The following is a 20,746-nucleotide window of genomic DNA, read 5'->3' as shown; positions in this document are numbered from 1 at the left end:
GTGACTCGGCAGTGCTTTAGAGCATTTTGAGACCAGCTTTCACAGAGAATCTCAACAATCAATAAAGCTTTTGGAAGACTTTATTGATTGCTGTTGATGCGCTGTGATGCACGGTTAAAGCTCTTGGTCTAAAATTCTCTTATCAATAAACAAGAAGGAGAGCCATTTATTTGATCATAACCGAGTGCATCTATTTAGAGCAATGCTTCCTGTTGTCCATAAGATGGCAACAGATATTAAGTGAAAGAGGATGTGAGGATGAAAAGAATCTGATCATCGATAATTGCTTTCGAGTGATTTTGTGATCCTGTTGTGTTTCCTTATGAGAGTGCCGGTACTCTCCGGGTTGTAAAGCGTGGGAACAGCGTCGTAGCTTTTTCATTGAAACAGTCCTACTTGACGTTGGGAGGTCTTTTCAGACTGTAGGCCCACAGATTCATCCACACTGTTTGCAAACTGAGTGAAAACTCAGACGAAACACTTGCTGGTGTGTCACTATGCTGCCTTTTGTACAATAAAGGCCATAGAGCCTAATTAGTTTGCCTTTTGAAAGAGCTTGTTATTAGCACTCAGAAAGGGCATCTGGGCTTTTTGGCATATATTTATATTTCAGAACTCCTAGGACACATTAGCTAATTGACTTCCGTCCCTCAACAGTCATCGTAACGCTGCGTCTTCAGAAACCTTTGGCATGCGGCCACAAAGACATACCTGTAGTTCATCAGCGGTCCGGAGGAGTGCCTTGGTGATGATCTGCAACAGGAGACTAATTAACGGCAGCGAGCGTGACATCAACCCTTCAAATGAGCAAAGAGAAGAATAAGCGTGTGATGTTTGTGGTTGTCCTGAATGACGTCCACCGACCACATCGATATAAATGACACAACTCTCCCACCGGGGAGATAAGAAGATCAGATGACTCCCCTTCACACAAGTAAGAAGATGCTGTGGTTCCCTACCAACTTCCACAACACTGCTGGGATGGACACGTCCAACAGGGTAAGGCAGCTCCAGTTTATTTGACATGCAAATCCATGCAGTTTAGAGGTGGTTACTCATTTATGTTGGTGGTCTTTTTCATCTCGCCATTTATTTTCACAGCCTCGCCAAGACAGAAGGAGCAGCCGTTACTAGTTTTTATCCAACTCTTGAGTATATGTGATAATAATTGTTGTGTGTAATCCACATTATGGTTTCACCTAATTCGGTGTAATTTGTATTTGTCTTGTTTTTGCGTTGTATCATCGTCTGTGTCTAAGGAGAAGGGTTACAAAGTCGCCCAGCCTCCATGAGCATCGCTGACTTATGTATCGATTTCTAGGAAAATTACCTAATTTCTCCCGCTTAGGCGTGATCATGCTCATATAATCAGCTCGGGTTACCAAAAATAGAAACTTCACAAAGTATAAAATGTGATTTTATTTATGTAACTAATTAAGGTTTTGGCATCCATATGTGGAAAACATGTCAGAATGATGTCATTGGAATTCCAGTGATTCATCTCTTTCAGGCATCATAAATAATTGTGCACAGTAGAATTATCCAAATATGGTGATTCTCTCTCCTTGACTAGAAGTTAGGGTTTTGTTTAATGTCAGCATCATCTTATTGGACATTTGGTGACTTGTGTTTATTATACATAGCAGTTTATCCATCTATTAAGAACCTTTTGTGCATGGTGCAACAAAGAATTATAAAGAATAATTTCTGTGACTTTTCACGCCTGCAGATCATACACTTGTGGGAGTTGTGGGAATTTGAGTCTAACGAGTCTCTTTTGCCCATCAGAAAGTCCTGGTGCTGGTTTGGATGTTGCTGCTGTCTCAACTGGCTTGTGATGCTCACAGCGTGTCCCAATGCTGCAGACAACCAGCTCACTCCTGTCGCCTCTACGTGTTGCTGTGTCCGTCTGGCAGCAAGAGCTTTGAGGGAAGACTCACCGGAGACGCCGCCGCCGGCATCCTCACTCTGGGGAAACGGAAGGAAGACGAGCATAACTTGCAGAGCCGACTGCACCAGCTCCTCCAAGGCTCCAGGAATCAAGCGGCAGGGATCCTGACTATGGGGAAGAGGACCGAAGAGAGGGCTGGAGAACAGTACATGGACTGGATGGCTGAGGCCACCATCACAACACCACTGCCTGTTTGAACCTGTATACCTCATGGTGTAAGTAGCCTATACCACTTTTCAAATCTAGGTGGAAAAACAAAGCCAACCTGTTTGTTGAGGGTTATTACACAAGATGTGTATTTTGTTTTGCTTGTGTAAAAACTATTTTGCGATCTTCTTTGAACTGTGCCTTATAGAATGTGATGTGCTGTGCACTGGGCTATCCGTTTACATTGGGGAGATGTGTAATGTTGTACATATATAGGGGAGGGGAAAGGTAATAAAAATATAAAGCTGACAAATTGTCTTTAATCATTCTTTGGTGGTTTTTCTATGGTAAGACCTAAATATTACATCAGATTTTCACTATCGTGACCAATAGAAGTCACAATAACGATTTTATCGCTATATCTCTAGAAAATAAATAATCCTTTCTGTCAAATTCATCTTTAACTTTGTTTATTGTATGTTTTGTCTCTTTTTAAAGCAAATTAATTAACCTCATTAGTATTATTAGTATTTCATTGATGTGATTCAAACAACTTAAAGTAGAATCTCATTGAAACTATCTTGTAGAATCACAACTTTATGAAGGAGCAAAACACAGATTATTAACGTTTGGTAGTTTTAGTATTTTGTAAGTATTGTGATGGTTTAGGGAGTCCAGGGAAGTGTCTTTTAGGTTTTTTGGCAGAGATCACATTCAAATAAAGGGGAGGGTCCAGAGAAAATAACAGACCCAAATCCAATCTATGAAATCCAAGTTTGTTCTATTCCTCTCAGATGTAAAACAAATAAAAATAAATAAATGTGCCTTTCAATAATATCCTGGTAATAATCAGACTTTGCCCCTTGTTGACACGACTCCTGTACCACTGACCTCTGAGACCATTTAAGAAAATGATTGAGAAGCTGTCGGTAAAGTTTGTGAACTGAGTTTTCTAACTCTTTGGCTCATCTCACACGTATTAGGCTACGTTAGAGACACATTTAAGGAGGACTGTTACAGCAAATAGCTTCTCTCTAAATGAGTCATTTTACCAGCCGTTAGATTACATCTGATGTTGTAAAGTACCTTAATCTGACAACAAAAAAGAATTGTGTGGATTAATATAGGCTATAATCATTTTTAAAAAATCCCTTTGATATGAAAACTTACATTGCTTTTAATTGGATGAGTTTTTGACCTTTTGGTGAATAAGTGTAGGTTTGAATCTCCTATGCATTAATGAAATGTCACGTCTCAGTGGACGTGTGATTTTACACATTTCACTCCACATGGAAGCTGGAGGACGGCGATAATTGGCAAGCATGCTATACAAAGAAGAAGTGAGTGATGTTATGTATATACATACATATGTACAATAATATGATGTACAACTTAAAGTGAGCGACAGAACAGCCTCGTGTCCCTCCTGACAGGGAGTTTCAGAAAAGAAAGTGATTGTTATTAACTGCTGCGGATGTGTGATCAGTACGTGTCTAAGAACTCACGCCGTAAGAGAGAGATGGTGAGAGATAACTGATACATTTACTGTGTGTGCAAAGGGGGATGGTTCAGGCTTTTGTATGAGATATGGAGGGAGGAGGGGAGAGAGAGAGAGAGAGAGAGAGGCAGGGTACTCAGAGGTGGCAGGAACCATGGTGAGTGGAGTTAGACTGACTGAAGAGAAGCCGAGGCTTCACTGTGATACCGGAGCAGTGCTGAGAGGAGAGGGATGCACGAGTGAACCCTGAACGATCCAGACTCGATGCCGAGAGAGGAGCCACAACACCTCAGAGCTCTCTACCGAAGAGGTCAGAGGTTTCCTCCCGACGGCGTCGCACAATAGAAACGACTCCATCAGAAGAGTTGGAGGCGAGCCACGAGGAGCCGCCGTGGTTTTCTTTCAGGTCCTCTTTGGTGAATGGTGACTGGGAACACGCTGAGTCTGAAGCCTTCTCCTAATCCGGTCCAAGATGCCTGTGATGAAGGGCCTCCTCGCTCCCCAAAACACCTTCTTGGACACCATAGCGAAACACTTCGATGGCACTCGTGAGTATATTTCCTAGAAGAGATACGACTGTCTCAACTTAACTTAAATATCAATGATGTCATGGCTTGGCGAGGTAAATAGTGACAACATGCGTATTTAATGATGGCTTGCAGGTTAAATGTAATGAAACAAGAGCATCATTTTGGTTGCGTACATCTTTGGATTTGCTCTGCTGGTCATTCAAATCAAAATTCTGCAGTCAATGAGTTGCAAACTTTTTTTTTTCTGCAGAGACACACATGATCAAGCTAAAATTATGACGCCTACAAATAGATTGAAATTGCAACTCCACCAGTTGAGCTTTTAGGAGTTCAGCCTTTGGCATTTTTGTAACCTAGTTTGGGATTGTGACTGGCACTGAAAAACACTGCTGTCGACAAACGGGTCCACTGGTCGTGAGATCCAATTATGAGACGGCAAGTTGTGACAGTGAAGCAGAGCTTGAGATGGAGTCGGACAGTGTCGTATAGGATGATGTATTGGAGCTGAAGAGCCACTTGTTGAATTGGAGAGCTGCTTATTAGTTTCACGATTTGTGCATTTTTCAGTCAAATAAAAGAAATGTTAAATAAATCCTTTGTCATCGTTCCCACAATTTCAATCTACCAAACAGATAATATGCATACACTTTCCTGGGAGTGTCTGCATTTTTTCAGTTAGTTTCACATCTTTCGCACATATTCTTTTTCAACATCGCAAATAAGGGAACAGAGGTGTTAGTGTTTGGGTGAAAATTGGCTTTTTGACACCGCTGCTAAATTCAGGCCCAGATCTGTTTTTAGCACAGAGTCACTCATTTAAAAAAGATTCTGCCATCGAGCACAGAAAAACATACCTGATGGGAATGCACAGCGATTATTACAAAACTGTTATGTCACATTACATTTTTTTTTACAGTTATTGCCGTAAAAATGAAAAAGTGGACCTTGACTTTGACTACCTCCACTGATTCATTAATTCATTCATTACACTTCTGCAAATTGGTTGATGAACCTGTCAGACAGACAGACAGACTCCTTGTTTCATAAACTGTTTCTCTCCACACAGCGTTTTTGTGTAGAGGCAGAGCATGCAGCAACTGATATTACTCATGTATAATATATATATATATATATATATATATATATATATATATAAGCAAACTGCTGATTTTCGTTCTTGTCCGAAAAAACTGGTATGTTATAAAATACAAATTTTCATGTGAAAGAATTTCACTCTTTTCTTTCAAGAAAATTATTCAAACTGTAAAAATGAAAAGTGTGTAACTATTGTGTTGGGGTTTGAGTTTAGTGTTTTTCGTCTCGATGTATTCTGAGTGACAGTGTGTGGTGTTGTCATGACGATTGTTGAGTCGGTTTTGCAGGTGAAGTGAACTGTTTAGAGTTTTGCATGTAGTCAATTACAGCCTCCAAACATAATTAATATCAGCTTATTCAATTAATGTTAACATTTCTGGCATCTAATATGATCGATTATCTTGCTGTACTGCAGGATCACGAGTATCATATTGGGAAATAGTTCCAGCTTTTCTTTATCCCTCCTTGTGGACAGCCTCTTCTGCTAATTTCCTGCAGGTGTTCAAATTGCATCTTTCCTCTTCATAACTGCTGTCATGGATAAATAGTGGTAAGAATCACTGCGTTTGAGTGACTGCAGCTTAACTGCAAAGAAGCAAATGTGACCATGAAAAATTAATTAAAATTAATTTATTATAATGATTCACAACATGTACTGAGAAGCTTAGACATGTACTGACCAGAAATGACTGTGAGGGAGTCTCACAGAGAAATTCCTTCTCCAGCCTGGTATTGGTGGCTGATAGAGTGTGTGTGTGTGTGTGTGTGTGTGTGTGTGTGTGTGTGTGTGTGTGTGTGTGTGTGTGTGCGTGTGTGTGTGTGTGTGTGTGTGTGTAGTGTTTTAGAGTCAAGTATGAAGAAGGCTGATGCTGCAGGTCTTTTATCTGTGAGGGCGCAGTGCCTTGGTAACCGTGCAGATGCAAATTTCAGCATTGCCATATGTTATATTTTTCTCGACACAAATTGCTATGGCAACATGAGCGTGGAAAGGTCTTAATTTCTTTCTCTGTTGTGAGATTAACTGCACACATAGAGAATATCCACACACCACTGAATGCATGTCTGTTCCTCGGGAGCAAACACTGCTTGGTCATCCTTTTACGTTTAAAAACAATATGTAATGGATCTGGTGGATCTAAACCTGCATGCGTTATTGTCAGCATCAGCCTCATGAAAACTGGTTGAAGTAGCCTACAGGTGTTCAGTGTTGTGTTTGCAGGTATATCAGCATTATATTATGTTTTACAACACAAAGGTGTTTGTTTGAATTTGAATCAGCTTGCATTCAGAGAGCGACTGAATCAATAAATGACAGAAGACACCATTCAGTAGACTCGCTCCATCTGTCTAAATATTGAAGGGATATTTAGAGTTATATGGAGACGAGTGGAGGCAGACATGTATCAGTCAATGGATGGTTGCAGGATTTTGCTTTGTTTCTCTTTTTAATGAACTGTGGACTGGCTGTTTTCTCCCAACAAATCAATCTGCAGAGTATTAAGAATGTATTATGAGCTGGACTACTGTATTCCCAAACTAATGATCTAGATAGTTTGTAAGGAGGGAGATTACTCATACGTTTACTAAAAAGCTTCTTTTGTATGGTTTCCATGGACAGAAAACATGTCGCTCGATCGTGTGTCATTGAGAGTTCTTATAGTACATCATGCTTCACCTGAGGTCAAATCTAGTCCAAATGTATTATAATATATACTATATATAATATTTATATAGCTCTTCTTATAGATTAAAAAGAAGAAACTATTTGTTATGTAACTATTCTGTGATTTTGGCTTACAGCATCTTGAAGACCAAATTCAGTGGATTCTTTCATTGCAGTTTCATTATCATTTTCTTCTGCTTCCCCACCTACACTTCTTGCCCTAAAATGACTCTTCGGTGTTCCAGCAGTTAGCAAAAATAAGTTTCTTTCATTTTCAAGGATCTGTCTGGATCAGACTGGATGTTCTGAATTGTCAAAGCTCGTCAGCTCCCCCATTATTTCTCAGGCGTTAAAACGACTTTCAGACAGAGAAGTATTCATTCTACTGCCTTATGAGAATTCTCTGTTATTCATTAACTCCATATTAAAATTTTAGCGGAAAGCTGCTCCTCAGCCGAAGTATGAGAAATGTTTTCTGGGTCTATGTGTTTTTTTTTTTTTTTTTTTATTGCCAGCAGAAGAAATCAATCTTAGCAGTAAAAACAACATTTTGAACACATATAAATGGCAATTTTGCAGCAACACGCGACATCATTTAAACCAATTCCCCAAGTATACTGTTAAAGACATATTCCAAAATAAGAGTGTCACATGGGTGTATGTAAAAAATATGAAGTTATATATGATGCTAGAGCTAGCATCCTGCTAACTTAGCACAAAGATTGAAAGAGTAAGTCTGTCTCTGTCTGAAGGCATCAAATGAGCATGCAATCTGTACAAACAAGTATCTATAAAAACTTCCTGGAGTCTTGGCTGGTTGCCTGGTAACTGCATGTTGTTTTTAGGTCCATAATAATGCAGTCAAACAATCCTGCATTACATCATATTCAGAAGACTTGATTCAACTTCATGGCTATTTGTGAGGATGTGGTGATTTAGAACTGTTTTGCATTATACAGCAATTATTCCTGTAGTTACACCTAAACTCATTGGTATATAATTGACAAAAAGACGAAAAGAGGTTTACTGCAAGGGACATTTTTGATTTGTTTTTATTCCAGCCAGTTCATAGAAATCCAGACATTATTTTAGGGGGTACCGTCTAGCTGTATTGTTGGGTAATATCCGTGTAATAACTTTATTTTATTTTTGAGGCCTCCTGGATATTCTGCCAATTATTTAAAAAGGAAAAAAGAAAGTATTATAATGATCAATTATTTAAAAAGATTGAAACTCCTGTAATGCAATACACTATATCCTATATCCTGCATCCTCCAAAATGACCGTGAATTGCTTCCCCAAGTGAAGGAGTTCAGGTGTTTGGACATGGTCACTTGGAGCCGGTTGTGGTGTTTCAGACAGCTGATGAGGAAACCTTCCTGTGGAGGTTTTGGGGGAACATCCAACTGGTAGGAGAGCCCAGGTTTTAGCCAGAACATGCTGGACAGAGTAGCATATATGTGTCATCCAGCTTTCAGGGGCTGGGAAACGTTGAGGGATGTTTGTAGCCTGCCTATGAGGTCACAGATGAGCAGCAGGAAATGGATGGATGGATCCTTCAAGGGCAGTGTGTTTGTGTGTACAACCGGTGGCGGGATGAAAACATGCTCCTCATGCTAATTAGGCGCCAAGGCCTCACTGAGGCACCGGTCCCCCATGGAGCCAGCTGGAGCCCTGCGTATATAGGCTCAATACACACCACTAGCTTACTTCAAAGCCCTCTCTGATGTACACTAGACTATAACGGGGCTCTGATCTGGAGTCAGACAGAATGACTCAGAAAAAGAAAAGTTGTTTTCTGTTGGTGCATCAACAGAGAAATCCAATCTGGGGAGAAGTAGATGCAAGGAACGGCAACAGAACCTGGTTGCCATGTCTGTTCAGATTACTCTTTCATATGTGTGTCACAGCTGTGTAGTTAGAAAAGCACAATATGGCATGCTGTTCAATCAGTCCCCCTCAAGGTCATCCAGCAGCGTTACCTCCAACCTTTATTTCCCTTGCAGACAGTAACTTCCTACTGGGAAATGCTCACGGTCGTCATGGCTACCCCATCGTGTACTGCTCGGATGGGTTCTGTGAGTTGACTGGCTTCGTTCGGACCGAAGTGATGCAGAAAACTTGCACATGCAGCTTCCTCCATGGAGTCGAGACCGCGGAGAGTGTAACCCAACAGCTAGACAAAGCTCTGGATGGCCAGCAGGAGTACCAGGGAGACGTCTGCTTCTATAGGAAAAATGGTGAGGATCATACTTTTTAATGTTGGTTTTAAACCTAACCTAAAAGAATTTGTAGACATTTAGAATTGGGGATGAAACCACTTTCCTGGCCCTTCTTGTGTGGACAGGCATTTTTAAAGAAAGGTGAGGTAAGGTTAACTGCAAGGGGGGAAAAGATAAATTTTATTCCAGTGTTAATAGAAATCAAGTCATTATTTGAGGGGGTATGGCCGAGCTCAATTGTTTGGTGGTCTCAATGTAATAACTTTTCTAATATCCTCAGGAAATCCATTTTGGTGCCTCCTGGATATTGTGCCAATTAAAAATGAGAAAGGTGAGGTGGTGCTGTTCCTCTTGTCCTTCAAAGATGTCAGTGAATCATATGGGAAAAGTCATCACTACAGCCCAGCAGACGGTGAGGCCCGGCTCTATCTTTATACTTTTCCATTTTAATTCCATCTTCAAAATGTCATGCTCTCGCCTTCATCTATTCAATTTTTAATTAAATGGACTTTGGTAAGTACAGGAATTCAGTGAGTCTGGTGGTTTTGCCCACAGGTATGTCAGAGACTTCTTACCGGAGCAGCAAACGGAATCAGTCCCACTTTTCCCAAGCTCGAGAGAGGGGAAGGACTATCCTGCACCACCTTAACAACCTGTTCACCAAGAGGGGCAAGAGGAAAGTGACCAATGTGAGTGCAGGCCACTGGATCATCGAGATGATTCATTTCATAATGCTACTTTCCTTAGAATAAACACGTGCTCTCTTCAAACCGACAGACAACAGATGGAAGACCATTGTTTATTTGAGCCTATTCAAACATGTATTTAGAAATGTTATCCAGCTGTGTCGACGAACATGTGATTGATATATGGCGTGGCGTTCAGAGTGTGTTTCAGAAACCATCTCCACCCGAGTACAAGGTGGCGGCCGTGAAGAAGTCCCGTTTCATCCTGCTACACTACAGCATCTCCAAGGCCCTGTGGGACTGGCTGATTCTACTGGCCACCTTCTATGTTGCTGTCACCGTGCCTTATGACATCTGCTTTGTCAGTCATGATGAGGGCGGCGACTATCACTCGCTTGTCAGCCGCAGCACCATAGGCAGTGACATAGCGGTGGAGATGCTTTTCATACTCGGTATGATTTATTTTTTGTCTGGTCAAAAAAAAGCTCTTATCATTGTGTGTTTGGATTGGTCGGTTGGATTCTTACTGCAACCTACTTAGCATGTAGCATTTTAATGTAACATAAACCGGCACTGATTGCAAGCTGCACCTCAGCTGACCTTCATGTTGGGGCAGAATCACGAGACAACAATTTTAGTTTAATGAAGAACAATATATATCTATATATATCTCAGTGCAGCTGCAGTGGTTTCCCACACGTACGTCTGCACCTTAACTCGCCCACTCACCGTGTCTCTGTTGCCCCAGGTTACGAATCATAGTTAGATCTCTCTCACTTCGTCCCACTTTTCCTCCAAACGAAGTGTGATAGCGCGTCCGTCACGAGGCTCAGTAACTTCCTATCTCTCAACAAATTGGCCTGTGGACAAAATGAGCTCACCTGGTACCACGCGCCGTTGTTCCATCTTTCCTCTAAGTGAAGGTAAATCAGTTTGGTCAGTGAGCTACTACCAAGGCTGTCCCTGAACCAGCTTCATTTCAATTCACCAACGCTCTCTCCATGCAATCGTATTGCAATACATAAAGAAGAGCTCTTCTTTTCAGTGTAGGAGCAAGTGAAAAGTATCAGTCCTTATGACAGCGAAGCTGAATCAGTGTGTGTTAGAGAAGAGAGGTGGAGAGGACGCTCGGGTTTATTATCCAGAATGGATAACAATTTGTTTCGTGTCTTCCTTACCACCACAACTTCAAATGTGTCTGGTTTGCAGACGGCTTGTAATCCTCCACCACGTCAATTCCTGTCCCAGAATGCAAAGGGGTTGTGAAGCCATCCTCTCCCTTCCAAAGTCAATCACCGTCTCCCTGGTCACGTTAACAAGCAATAAGTTCATACGTTTGTTGGGAAATACTGTTTTACATTTTATTATTATCCCCTAGTGCGCTGCATTCTGAAGAATTGTTAAATAATTGATATGGAGCTAGAACAGTCTCATAATTCACAAATGCACACAGAAATTCACAAATGCACAAAAAAGATTTACAAATGTATTTGGGGATTTGTATATACATGTGACTCAAAACACAAATACATTTTCAATGCACACACAAATATGTTTAATTTCATATGTAAGTAAAAAATATTCACATATAAAAAACAAGATTCATAAACATATTTCCAATGCACACACAAATCTAAAAAAAAATCACAAATACATGAATGTTAAAGTATTTGCAATCTTCATCAAATACGCATTTGGGGCTTGTTACATTCATATATGAACTGTTGGACCTGTATTTACAAAGTGCTTTTCATTTGTAAACCTCCCTGCATTTGTGTGTGAAACTTTTGAGACTCCCCTGACGTGACTCTGATCCACAAATGCGTTTTTTCTAAGAGGAGGTTGTCTGGAGCCAATCAGATGTCTCCCTCCTTTACAGCCAATCACGTGAGTGCGTTGCGTTGGAGGGATATGGGTGCTAGAGCCAGAATCGACCTTATTTCTGGAGATAATTTCCCTTCTTCCTGTGCTCCCTGTCTTTATGCTGTATAGATTAGGTGTACAGTTATATAAATATCTATTTTTCTTTTATAAAGAAGCATTTTATGGAAGTAATTTATTCCCTCATTCTGGGGAAGATGAACCGGTGCGGGCGGAGTTGTGTTTTAGACTTTTGGGGGAGACACTCACGTGATTGGCTGTAAAGGAGGGAGACATCTGATTGGCTACAGACAACCTCCTCTTAGAAAAAACGCATTTGTGGATCAGAGTCACGTCAGGGGAGTCTCAAAAGTTTCACACACAAATGCAGGGAGGTTTACAAATGAAAAGCACTTTGTAAATACAGGTCCAACAGTTCATATATGAATGTAACAAGCCCCAAATGCGTATTTGATGAAGATTGCAAATACTTTAACATTCATGTATTTGTGATTTTTTTTTAGATTTGTGTGTGCATTGGAAATATGTTTATGAATCTTGTTTTTTATATGTGAATATTTTTTACTTACATATGAAATGAAACATATTTGTGTGTGCATTGAAAATGTATTTGTGTTTTGAGTCACATGTATATACAAATCCCCAAATACATTTGTAAATCTTTTTTGTGCATTTGTGAATTTCTGTGTGCATTTGTGAATTTCTGTGTGCATTTGTGAATTATGAGACTGTTCTAGCTCCATAAATTGATAACGTTACAAATATTTTTGTAAGTACCTTAGCTATAGTCCCAGTAAACTCCCATCTGAGACCTGACTGTATCGTGCAATTATAAAACGCTGTTCCTTTTCTGTTTTATTTTTGTCGGTGTGATATTTCCTCTGCTTCTCTCCTTTTCAGATATTATCTTGAATTTCCGTACCACCTATGTGAGTCAGTCAGGTCAGGTGGTGTACGACGCCCGCTCCATCTACCTCCATTACTGCACCACTTGGTTCTTTGTGGATCTGATCGCTGCGTTGCCCTTTGACCTTCTCTATGCTTTCAACATCACGGTGGTACGTTTATCGTTTCACGTATCTGGAAGTACAGCATGTCCTTAGCTTTTCTGCTTTCTTCCTCTTTAAGTGCTCTAACTTTAGGACTATAGCCACTAAGTGTTGTTCCCCCAGAGCATCGGACTAGAGATGATTATTCCTCTACATTCAACCACTTCACTGAGCATTGTCGTCTGTCTGCCCGTTTCGGTTTCTCTCCTGCAGATAAACGCTAGTCCTTCTCATGCATTAGTCTTACTTTGCCACAGGCCTCAGCTGACTCACAAAGACATCTCTCTTTCAGCGCTGAAAACCTTTCTGTTTGCTGCACAATTTCATTGAGTTCAACTTTTTTATTTTCTCTGCGCATATCTGCTCATATCTTTATTCTACTTTTTGTCTTGTTGTATTTCAGCTTTTTTTTCTTATTTTGTTTGAATCTTTAAAAAAAATCCTATTCATGAGTGTCCTTGTCCTATGTTTTTTTTTACATTTGTTCTTCATACAGTTCTTTCTTTTGTAAAGGTGCTATTCAAGTAAATGTCCTTTGGCTTGCTTATAACTGCAGCCTTGGTTCAGTTGACAGACAGATTTTCAGGGTAAATGCTTCAGAAAAGAGAAACGGCGCTGTATCAAGGTTAGAAGTAAAAAGAGGATAGGTCAAAGGTTATATCAACAAATCGTTCTTATTGAATAAGAGTGGAAGAAAGAAATGTGCAGGAACACGCATCGAAGGGAAAATTCAACACCTTTTATGTGGGTGTTATGTGGGTTTTATGGTATTTGTAGGTCATTGTAGATTCTCCAGTGTGTACTAATCAAACAAGTTCTCTTAGCATCTTTAGTCTGATATATAAACAACTCACAACACGTGAATAAAGGAAACAACCTTCCACATAAACATAAAAAGTTGCCCCAAAATTGCCATACATCCCACATAGCCTACATATACATCCCACTTCCATGTATAGTCATGCATGCATGACTCGCTCTCTCTGGGTTGTCGTCGGCGACAGCATCCGACAGAAATTGCCCACCGCCGACATTCATTACAGCTGAATGATTCAGTTTCTGTTGACATTTGACAGCAATTTGAGCAAAAGCTCCACCAGTTGACGATTGCTCGGCAGCTCAGGTTCTGGAGGATCCCCGTCATGTTGTCCTCGCTGCAGCAGCAGCAGCAGCAGCAGCAGCAGCAGCCTCGTGTGACCTGCTGAATATCGGCCGAAACACTGTAAAATGTGAACTGTACACACATATTTTGGGATGCAAATTTCACAATGGAAATATAACATAATTTGCAATACAAGCGGAGAGAACATTTCACGTTTTTGAAAGGCATTGCTCCACACCTACCAAAGCTGAAATAGCACTCTGTAGTTCCTCCTCACCTCCAGCAACCGCCACCGTCACGTCCCTGGATGCAGGAAGACCAACACGATTTAGTAATCCCCAAAAAAAGAAGGTGCTATAAAGTGATCCAGCTGGTGTGTTCTGCTCTCTCTCTCCTCGCCCAGACCTCGCTGGTGCACTTGTTGAAGACGGTGCGTCTGCTGCGTCTGCTGCGCCTCTTACAGAAACTGGACCGCTACTCCCAGTACAGCGCCGTGGTCCTGACCCTGCTCATGTCTGTGTTTGCTCTGCTGGCTCACTGGATGGCTTGTGTCTGGTATGTCATCGGACGCAAGGAGATAGAGAGCAACCCCGTTACCTGGGACATAGGTGAGCATTGTGTGTGTTTGACAGTCTTAGCCAGCACCGCTGAACCGAGGCCTTCATGCTCTTCCTCACTCATTAAGCTTTGCTGAGCTCAAAGGGCCGTGAAATGCTTGAATGCCTGAATGCCTCGGCATTATTCCAACGTCTAGCTTGTCCCCTCTCAGCCTGGAGGAAGTTCAGGTCACAGGCTCATTTCATTATATCACCAGTAAGACAGTATATCATCCTATTATATCACCAACCAAAAAAAAAAAAGGTCATCCATTGAATCGGACTCATTAGTTTAGTCATCTATGACGCCAATTATCTTATACAACCATCTCCTTGACTCGGTCACAAGGCTGGCTTCCGGAGTTGGGCAAGCGCCTGGAGACCCCATACATCAACCGCACCGTGGGGGGTCCCTCCATCCCCAGCGCCTACATCGCCTCTCTCTACTTCACCCTCAGCAGCCTCACCAGTGTCGGCTTCGGCAACGTGTGCGCCAATACAGACGCAGAGAAAATCTTCTCCATCTGCATTATGCTCATGGGTGGTGAGTTCACTTGTGATCGCAGAACATTCCAAGAATTTTTGACAAACGTTCATCGTGTCACGTCCCTCTCCCACCTCCCACCAGCCCTGATGCACGCGGTGGTCTTCGGCAACGTGACGGCCATCATCCAGCGCATGTACTCGCGGCGCTCTCTCTACCACACCCGGATGAAGGATCTCAAGGACTTCATCCGGGTGCACCGGCTCCCTCAGCTGCTGAAGCAGAGGACCCTGGAGTACTTTCAGGCCACCTGGTCAGTCAACAATGGCATCAACGCCAATGAGGTGGGTAGAATCACAAGTTAGCACCCATTTACCTGTGATATCTTCAAACATTTTTCTCAATTCAAATACTGATTCCTACTTAAGTAAAAAAGACCATTCGTGAAAAGACGACGATTTATTCTCAATGAAAAGACAATAGCATTTTCTAGCATTCAGCTAGATTCAGAGATGTTATGCCTTTCCCACTTCCTAAGGTAGACTGTGTTGCAAACAGAGCTTTGTTCTAGAAGTTCCCTGTAATTCCAAGTAATTAACACTCGTCGCCACCATCTGCACATAATTTATTCACCGTTGAAGGTAACAGACAGAGCAACTGATTTCTGAGAACATGTTGGCTTCAACAACTTTTATCTGTTTTTACTTCGCACCTTGGCACGCCATGTAAATGCATCAACCTTTTAAACCATTATGGATGTCTTTATTTGCTCTTGCAGTATGCTGCTAGTAAATCAAGGTGAAAATGTCTAATTCTTGTTGAGTGGGCTATGACTTTCTCAAGCTTTCTGAGCACCATCTCGACTCAATTACTCATTTTTATTTGGATGCCACCCTTTGTCAGGCCCCAAAGGCTTGAGCCCTGATAGGCCTGTGCATTAAAACAGCAGTGACAATTTCACGAAAACCGTCTGTTTCCACCACATTTGCACCTGCTCTTTGAATGGTCATGGGGGAAATCTGGAAACAGTGAAAGAGGGTGCCTTGACACAGACAGGAGATCTGTAATATAACACAATAATCCATTTATCCTGAGCTAACTGAGATCAAAACAGAGGTAATGGGGGGTCAAAGGTCTATAAAGGTACCTGAGATGCCTTTACAGTGACTGAGGTTATGACAGAGAGACTTACTGCCGCTCTGATTACAACGAAGGGGAGAGAACTCTTTTCTTCTACGTTTGCTTTCACCCATGACACCACAGCTATCTCATATGCAAAATTAGATCAAGGGTGTCATCCTTATGGATATGTGTGATCGTTTTGTGTGAAAGCATTTAGTGTAGAGAAGCACGTCTATAAAAAGAGAGTTGGGGGTATGTTCACATTCCAGTGGTGATTGAGGACTTTTTCCTGTCCTCTTTCTTAGCTGCTGCATGACTTCCCAGATGAACTGCGAGCTGACATTGCTATGCACCTGAACAAAGACATCCTGCAGCTGCCTGTATTCGAGCGAGCCAGCAGAGGGTGTCTGCGGTCCCTCTCCCTGCATATCAAGACCTCTTTCTGTGCTCCTGGGGAATACCTCATACGCCAAGGAGACGCCCTGCAAGCCAACTATTTTGTCTGCTCCGGCTCCCTGGAGGTTCTGAAAGATGACATGGTCCTGGCCATCCTGGGTCAGTGTGCACCAAGTGTAAAACACTTCCTCTCTTACTCATTCTGCACCTTTTCATATTGTTCTCATCGACAATCCTTACAGGCAAAGGTGACCTTATTGGGGCCGATATCCCGGAACATGACCAGGTGATCAAGACCAATGCAGATGTGAAGGCGCTGACCTACTGTGACTTGCAGTACATCAGTGTTAGGGCTTTGAGGGAGGTCCTTGGGCTGTACCCAGAGTATGGCAGTCGGTTCAGCTCTGACATCCACCACAACCTCACCTACAACCTGAGAGAGGGCAGTGAAGCTGATGTAAGACCTTTGCTGCCACATTTAAACAGTGAACACTACAGAAACAGACAGAATGTCAATGGATCCGTGTTTCAATAATTGTGCCTGTGCTCATTAGCTACAACATAGCGATACTTTGCCATCAAATATAGAATGTGTGATAAAAAAAATACCTTGTTAATTTTGAATTTCATATCTCTAGGGGGTGACGACGTTTCCATGGTTTTCCAAGCTGCCTCAGGTATGTGTGCCTCACTGAGGTAATTAATAGATCAAGATGGATATGATGCTGCTGGGTAAAGTGATGGAAACAGCATATATGGGCTAAACAGACAGCACCAATTAGGTTATCAAGAGATTAAACTTAAAATAAGTTTAGCAAGAGAAGCCTAAAATGATCCTTATGACACTGTACAAGTCAACAAAGCAACACTGGTTTTGTGTGCAGACAATGGGATTTCTGTCCCAGAAAGCATGCTTTCAGAAGCGTAACCTTGCTCGCTATGCAGACACAAAATAGACCACAATTTCCAAAGTTCACTTCCAGTTCAAGGCTGTAGTTTCTTTGTTTAATTCTTCTTAATTTAGCACTCACACTTACTATATTTGACGACAGAAATTAAATTAAATTAAATGCTTCCATCCATCCTCAGGGTCATGCTTCTATGGGCCATAAACTACCCTATATTGCTGAGGCAGATGATGCCAAACATGGAGAAGACATGAGCCGCTCTCAGCAGAGACAGGTGCCCCTGTTACATGGAGTAGGCAGCCCTGTTCGCCAGCCCCGCCTCAGCACCCTGTTAGGAGGGGAGCTTCACCACATCAACGCGCTCCACATCCACCGCTCACCTGTTCAGGGCGGAAGAAGCCGCAGCCCCCCTACTCAGCCATTCATCAATCAGGAGCTCTCTCGCTCTCCTCTGATCAGTCATATCACTGACCCAGACTCCAACCAGCGGCCTGCCAATCTGCTCATGCCATCCTTGCCTTGTGTTAGTCCACTGAACCTGAGCCCCAGGTAACATGTTCATCCTTCTTCTCCGCAAATATGATGCAGTCATGAGTTTGCAGTTTTGCTATTTAAAACTATGTAACACTGATTTGTGTCTCCGCTAGGGTCGTGGATGGGATTGAGGACAATGGTCGCACATTTCAATTTAATGAAGAGCAGAACGAGACAAAGCCTGATGTAAAAGGTGAAGTCTGCACAGTGGATGACAAGTAGACGATTAGGACAGCAAAGATGTTGATAAAAATCACTTTTCAGGAACAAATTAACTCTAAATTTTGCATAGTTGAATAAACATAGGGAGATATCCAATTTAACACATTGTGATTCATTTTGTTTCCCGATATTCAAGCAGTAACTATAATCCTACTCATTTGGAGTTAGATGTGATATTGTTTGTATTGCATTATCTCAAATCAGCTGTTGATCCTTTTCCAGATGGGTTCCAGGTGAGTGCAAACCTGCTTCTGGAGACAGAGGAGGTGACACAGAACATCAGCAGACTGAACAGAGAGGTATGGTATAATATGCAATATAAAAATAGAAATTAGAAATGATTATGTTATTAATTTTACAGTTAAATATACTGTAAGTAGTGAATATACTACAATGTTAAATGCTATTGTCCTTATCCTCAATGATTGTTGTCTTTTAGGAGTTCAATTATTAAAAGGTAAACATGCCATGAAGCAATTTTTCTTTTTGCCCCAGGTGAGCAGCTTGAACCAAGAGGTATCCAACCTGGCAACGGAGCTCCACGACTTAATGCATTTCCTACAGTCTCATATGGCCACGCTCCAAACCCCTGCAGCCTCCTCCTACTGCTATGGCTTACAGATGGTCCCCAGTCCCAGTGTGACTTCTTCCAGGAACTGGCAGTCCAATGTTGCTTTAAATATTGCCACCGGTCTGCAACTCCATCATGAATCAATTAGCCACCCTGCCCGAAATGTGTGGGGCTGCAGTGGGATGCCCTCCCAGGGAATAAGTCCCACCTTGCCAAACTCATCAAGCCATGTGTCATGCTGTTTACATCTGTGTGACTCTGACAGAGAAGGAACCTCAGCCCATAGGTTGCAGAGCCAGCATGGGCCCTTTCCAACCTCAAGAACAACACCAAACTCCCCCTGCATGACCCACTCACACGCCCAGGGAGGGGCATCTCTCCTGGGTCTCACTTCTGGTTTCAGCAGCTTCCCAGTGATTGGTCAAGCCCCACAGGTGCCATGCCACGCCTCTTTTCCCACGATGAGCAACTCTCATCCTCTTTGTTCCCCAGTAAATTCTGGCTGCTCCCATCCATCTCTGAGTGTCCAAACCCACTCTGATCCCACACATCAGACCAACTCCCAGACACCCACCCATTCCTCCATCACTTACACTAGTCAGTCGCAATATCACACTACCTTCAGCCCCCTCACCCCTTCAGCAATCCACACTTCCACATGCATAGGGTACAACCAGGGCCAAGAGGGCTTTATCAATGCCCCCAGGCAGAATGACCCAGTAGGATCCAGCCCTATTCACCACACACAGGATCTGGCATATCCTCTGCTGGGGCAGGTAACAGACACCAGGGTCTGTAGAGCTTCACTGTATCAAGAGAGGACAGACAGTACTGAATCACAGGATGTAGAAGTTTAACCTCCCCTCTTGGATGTGTAGAGAATACAAAGCTCACACTGATGACTGATTATTGTGATTTACATAAGGGATATTGTACAGCGAGCTAGATTATTGTGACATGTATCTGACAACTGAGCAGGTCTTGACTCACCCTGACCCACTCACATTATTCTGTTACAGTTACTACTGAAAAATACATATCAACAATTTGACACAACATACTAATTTAAAAACAATTGGATTGCTTCTGCTTTAAAAAAAGAGATAGAAAAGGTTCCCTCTCTGTGTATGGCGATCGTAATGTGCCACAGTCTGTTATCATAGCAGTGGTTTCCTATAAAGAAAAACAACAGGCCAACAAATCCCCTTATTTGACCAATCAGAATGGAGTACTCAACAAAGCCATGTAAATGCATGATGGAGATGATTCAATTATATATTTTTAAAGTGGCAATCTCAAAGACTTTAATTTAAATAAATGTCTGTTACGTGACTGTGGCTGCAGAGGAAACACAATGGTGATATATGGCCCTCTGATGAAAGTATTGCAATATTTATATATTTGCAATATTACCAACTGGGTTTGCTGACATCTAAATGCTGCAGTACACTTTTTTCTACATTGTATACACACAAAAAAAGTAACTATGCACACAATTCTGAAAACTTGTATCAACAAAAAGCTAAACTCTAAGCACAATTTCATTATTTTCATTAAGACAGAAATTCAAAATCAACCATCGAACAATGCACTAAAACTGCTGAAACCCTACTGCCACAACTGAATAAAACATTTTATAAGTCATTGTGTATTCATGTTTTTTTTTATATATATATGCAACGGCAACCAAGACCCATGCTTGCTCTCTCACTCTTTAGCATTCAACACAGGATTATTTGGATATTTATAAAAGCAAGTTATCTGGTACACTAAAAAGCATTTTGCAGTGTGCCTGGACTTGTGTGAGCTAGTGTGTGGGTATGCAGCCATCTAGTGGTGAGCGCTGGTTACAACTAAACAATGCTGTCATTTCAACAGTACAGAAAAACTAACCTGAACATGATACTCATCTGATTGTTCACCTTCAAACTGAGATAAAAGTCTGATTAAGTTGATGGAGAAAATCACAATAGTTTTCACTGTTTATTTTTAAGAACATGTGACGGAGTAAAGTAGCATGAAACAGAAATACTCAAGTAGGTCTATCTTGAATAAATATACTTATTTACATTCCACCTGTGTGTTCAAA

General features: G+C 41.7%; 2 protein-coding genes across 2 annotated transcripts; both read left to right on the top strand.

The window, feature by feature from the left end:
* The first annotated feature begins 198 nt into the window (after positions 1 to 198).
* hcrt (hypocretin (orexin) neuropeptide precursor) lies at positions 199 to 2,371 on the top strand. Its single transcript, XM_084036534.1, has 2 exons — positions 199 to 999; positions 1,789 to 2,371. Exons 1-2 carry the CDS (start codon positions 916 to 918, stop codon positions 2,146 to 2,148), a joined length of 444 nt encoding a protein of 147 aa, XP_083892660.1. The 5' UTR covers positions 199 to 915; the 3' UTR covers positions 2,149 to 2,371.
* Positions 2,372 to 4,036: 1,665 nt separating this feature from the next.
* On the top strand, positions 4,037 to 20,299 carry kcnh4a (potassium voltage-gated channel, subfamily H (eag-related), member 4a). The gene is made up of 16 exons (XM_084037300.1): positions 4,037 to 4,144; positions 8,891 to 9,124; positions 9,387 to 9,518; positions 9,662 to 9,795; positions 9,992 to 10,244; positions 12,574 to 12,731; positions 14,228 to 14,432; positions 14,770 to 14,964; positions 15,049 to 15,248; positions 16,332 to 16,581; positions 16,665 to 16,879; positions 17,061 to 17,099; positions 17,512 to 17,879; positions 17,978 to 18,057; positions 18,309 to 18,385; positions 18,582 to 20,299. The coding sequence occupies exons 1-16, from the start codon at positions 4,069 to 4,071 to the stop codon at positions 19,512 to 19,514; spliced, it is 3,549 nt and encodes a 1,182-aa protein (XP_083893426.1). The 5' UTR covers positions 4,037 to 4,068; the 3' UTR covers positions 19,515 to 20,299.
* The last annotated feature ends 447 nt before the right edge of the window (positions 20,300 to 20,746 follow it).

The sequence above is a fragment of the Eutrigla gurnardus genome, assembly GCF_963514095.1.
Source record: "Eutrigla gurnardus genome assembly, chromosome: 20".
Lineage (NCBI taxonomy): Eukaryota > Metazoa > Chordata > Actinopteri > Perciformes > Triglidae > Eutrigla > Eutrigla gurnardus.
This window is presented reverse-complemented; position numbering and strand designations above follow the sequence as displayed.

Coding starts and splice junctions, on each gene's coding strand:
- kcnh4a (XM_084037300.1), top strand. CDS start 4,069: ATGCCTGTGATGAAGGGCCTCCTCGCTCCCCAAAACACCTTCTTGGAC. Junction 9,796..9,991: donor GCAAGAGGAAAGTGACCAAT/GTGAGTGCAGGC, acceptor CGTGGCGTTCAG/AGTGTGTTTCAGAAACCATC. Junction 10,245..12,573: donor GGAGATGCTTTTCATACTCG/GTATGATTTATT, acceptor TCTCCTTTTCAG/ATATTATCTTGAATTTCCGT.
- hcrt (XM_084036534.1), top strand. CDS start 916: ATGACTCCCCTTCACACAAGTAAGAAGATGCTGTGGTTCCCTACCAAC. Junction 1,000..1,788: donor GGATGGACACGTCCAACAGG/GTAAGGCAGCTC, acceptor TTTGCCCATCAG/AAAGTCCTGGTGCTGGTTTG.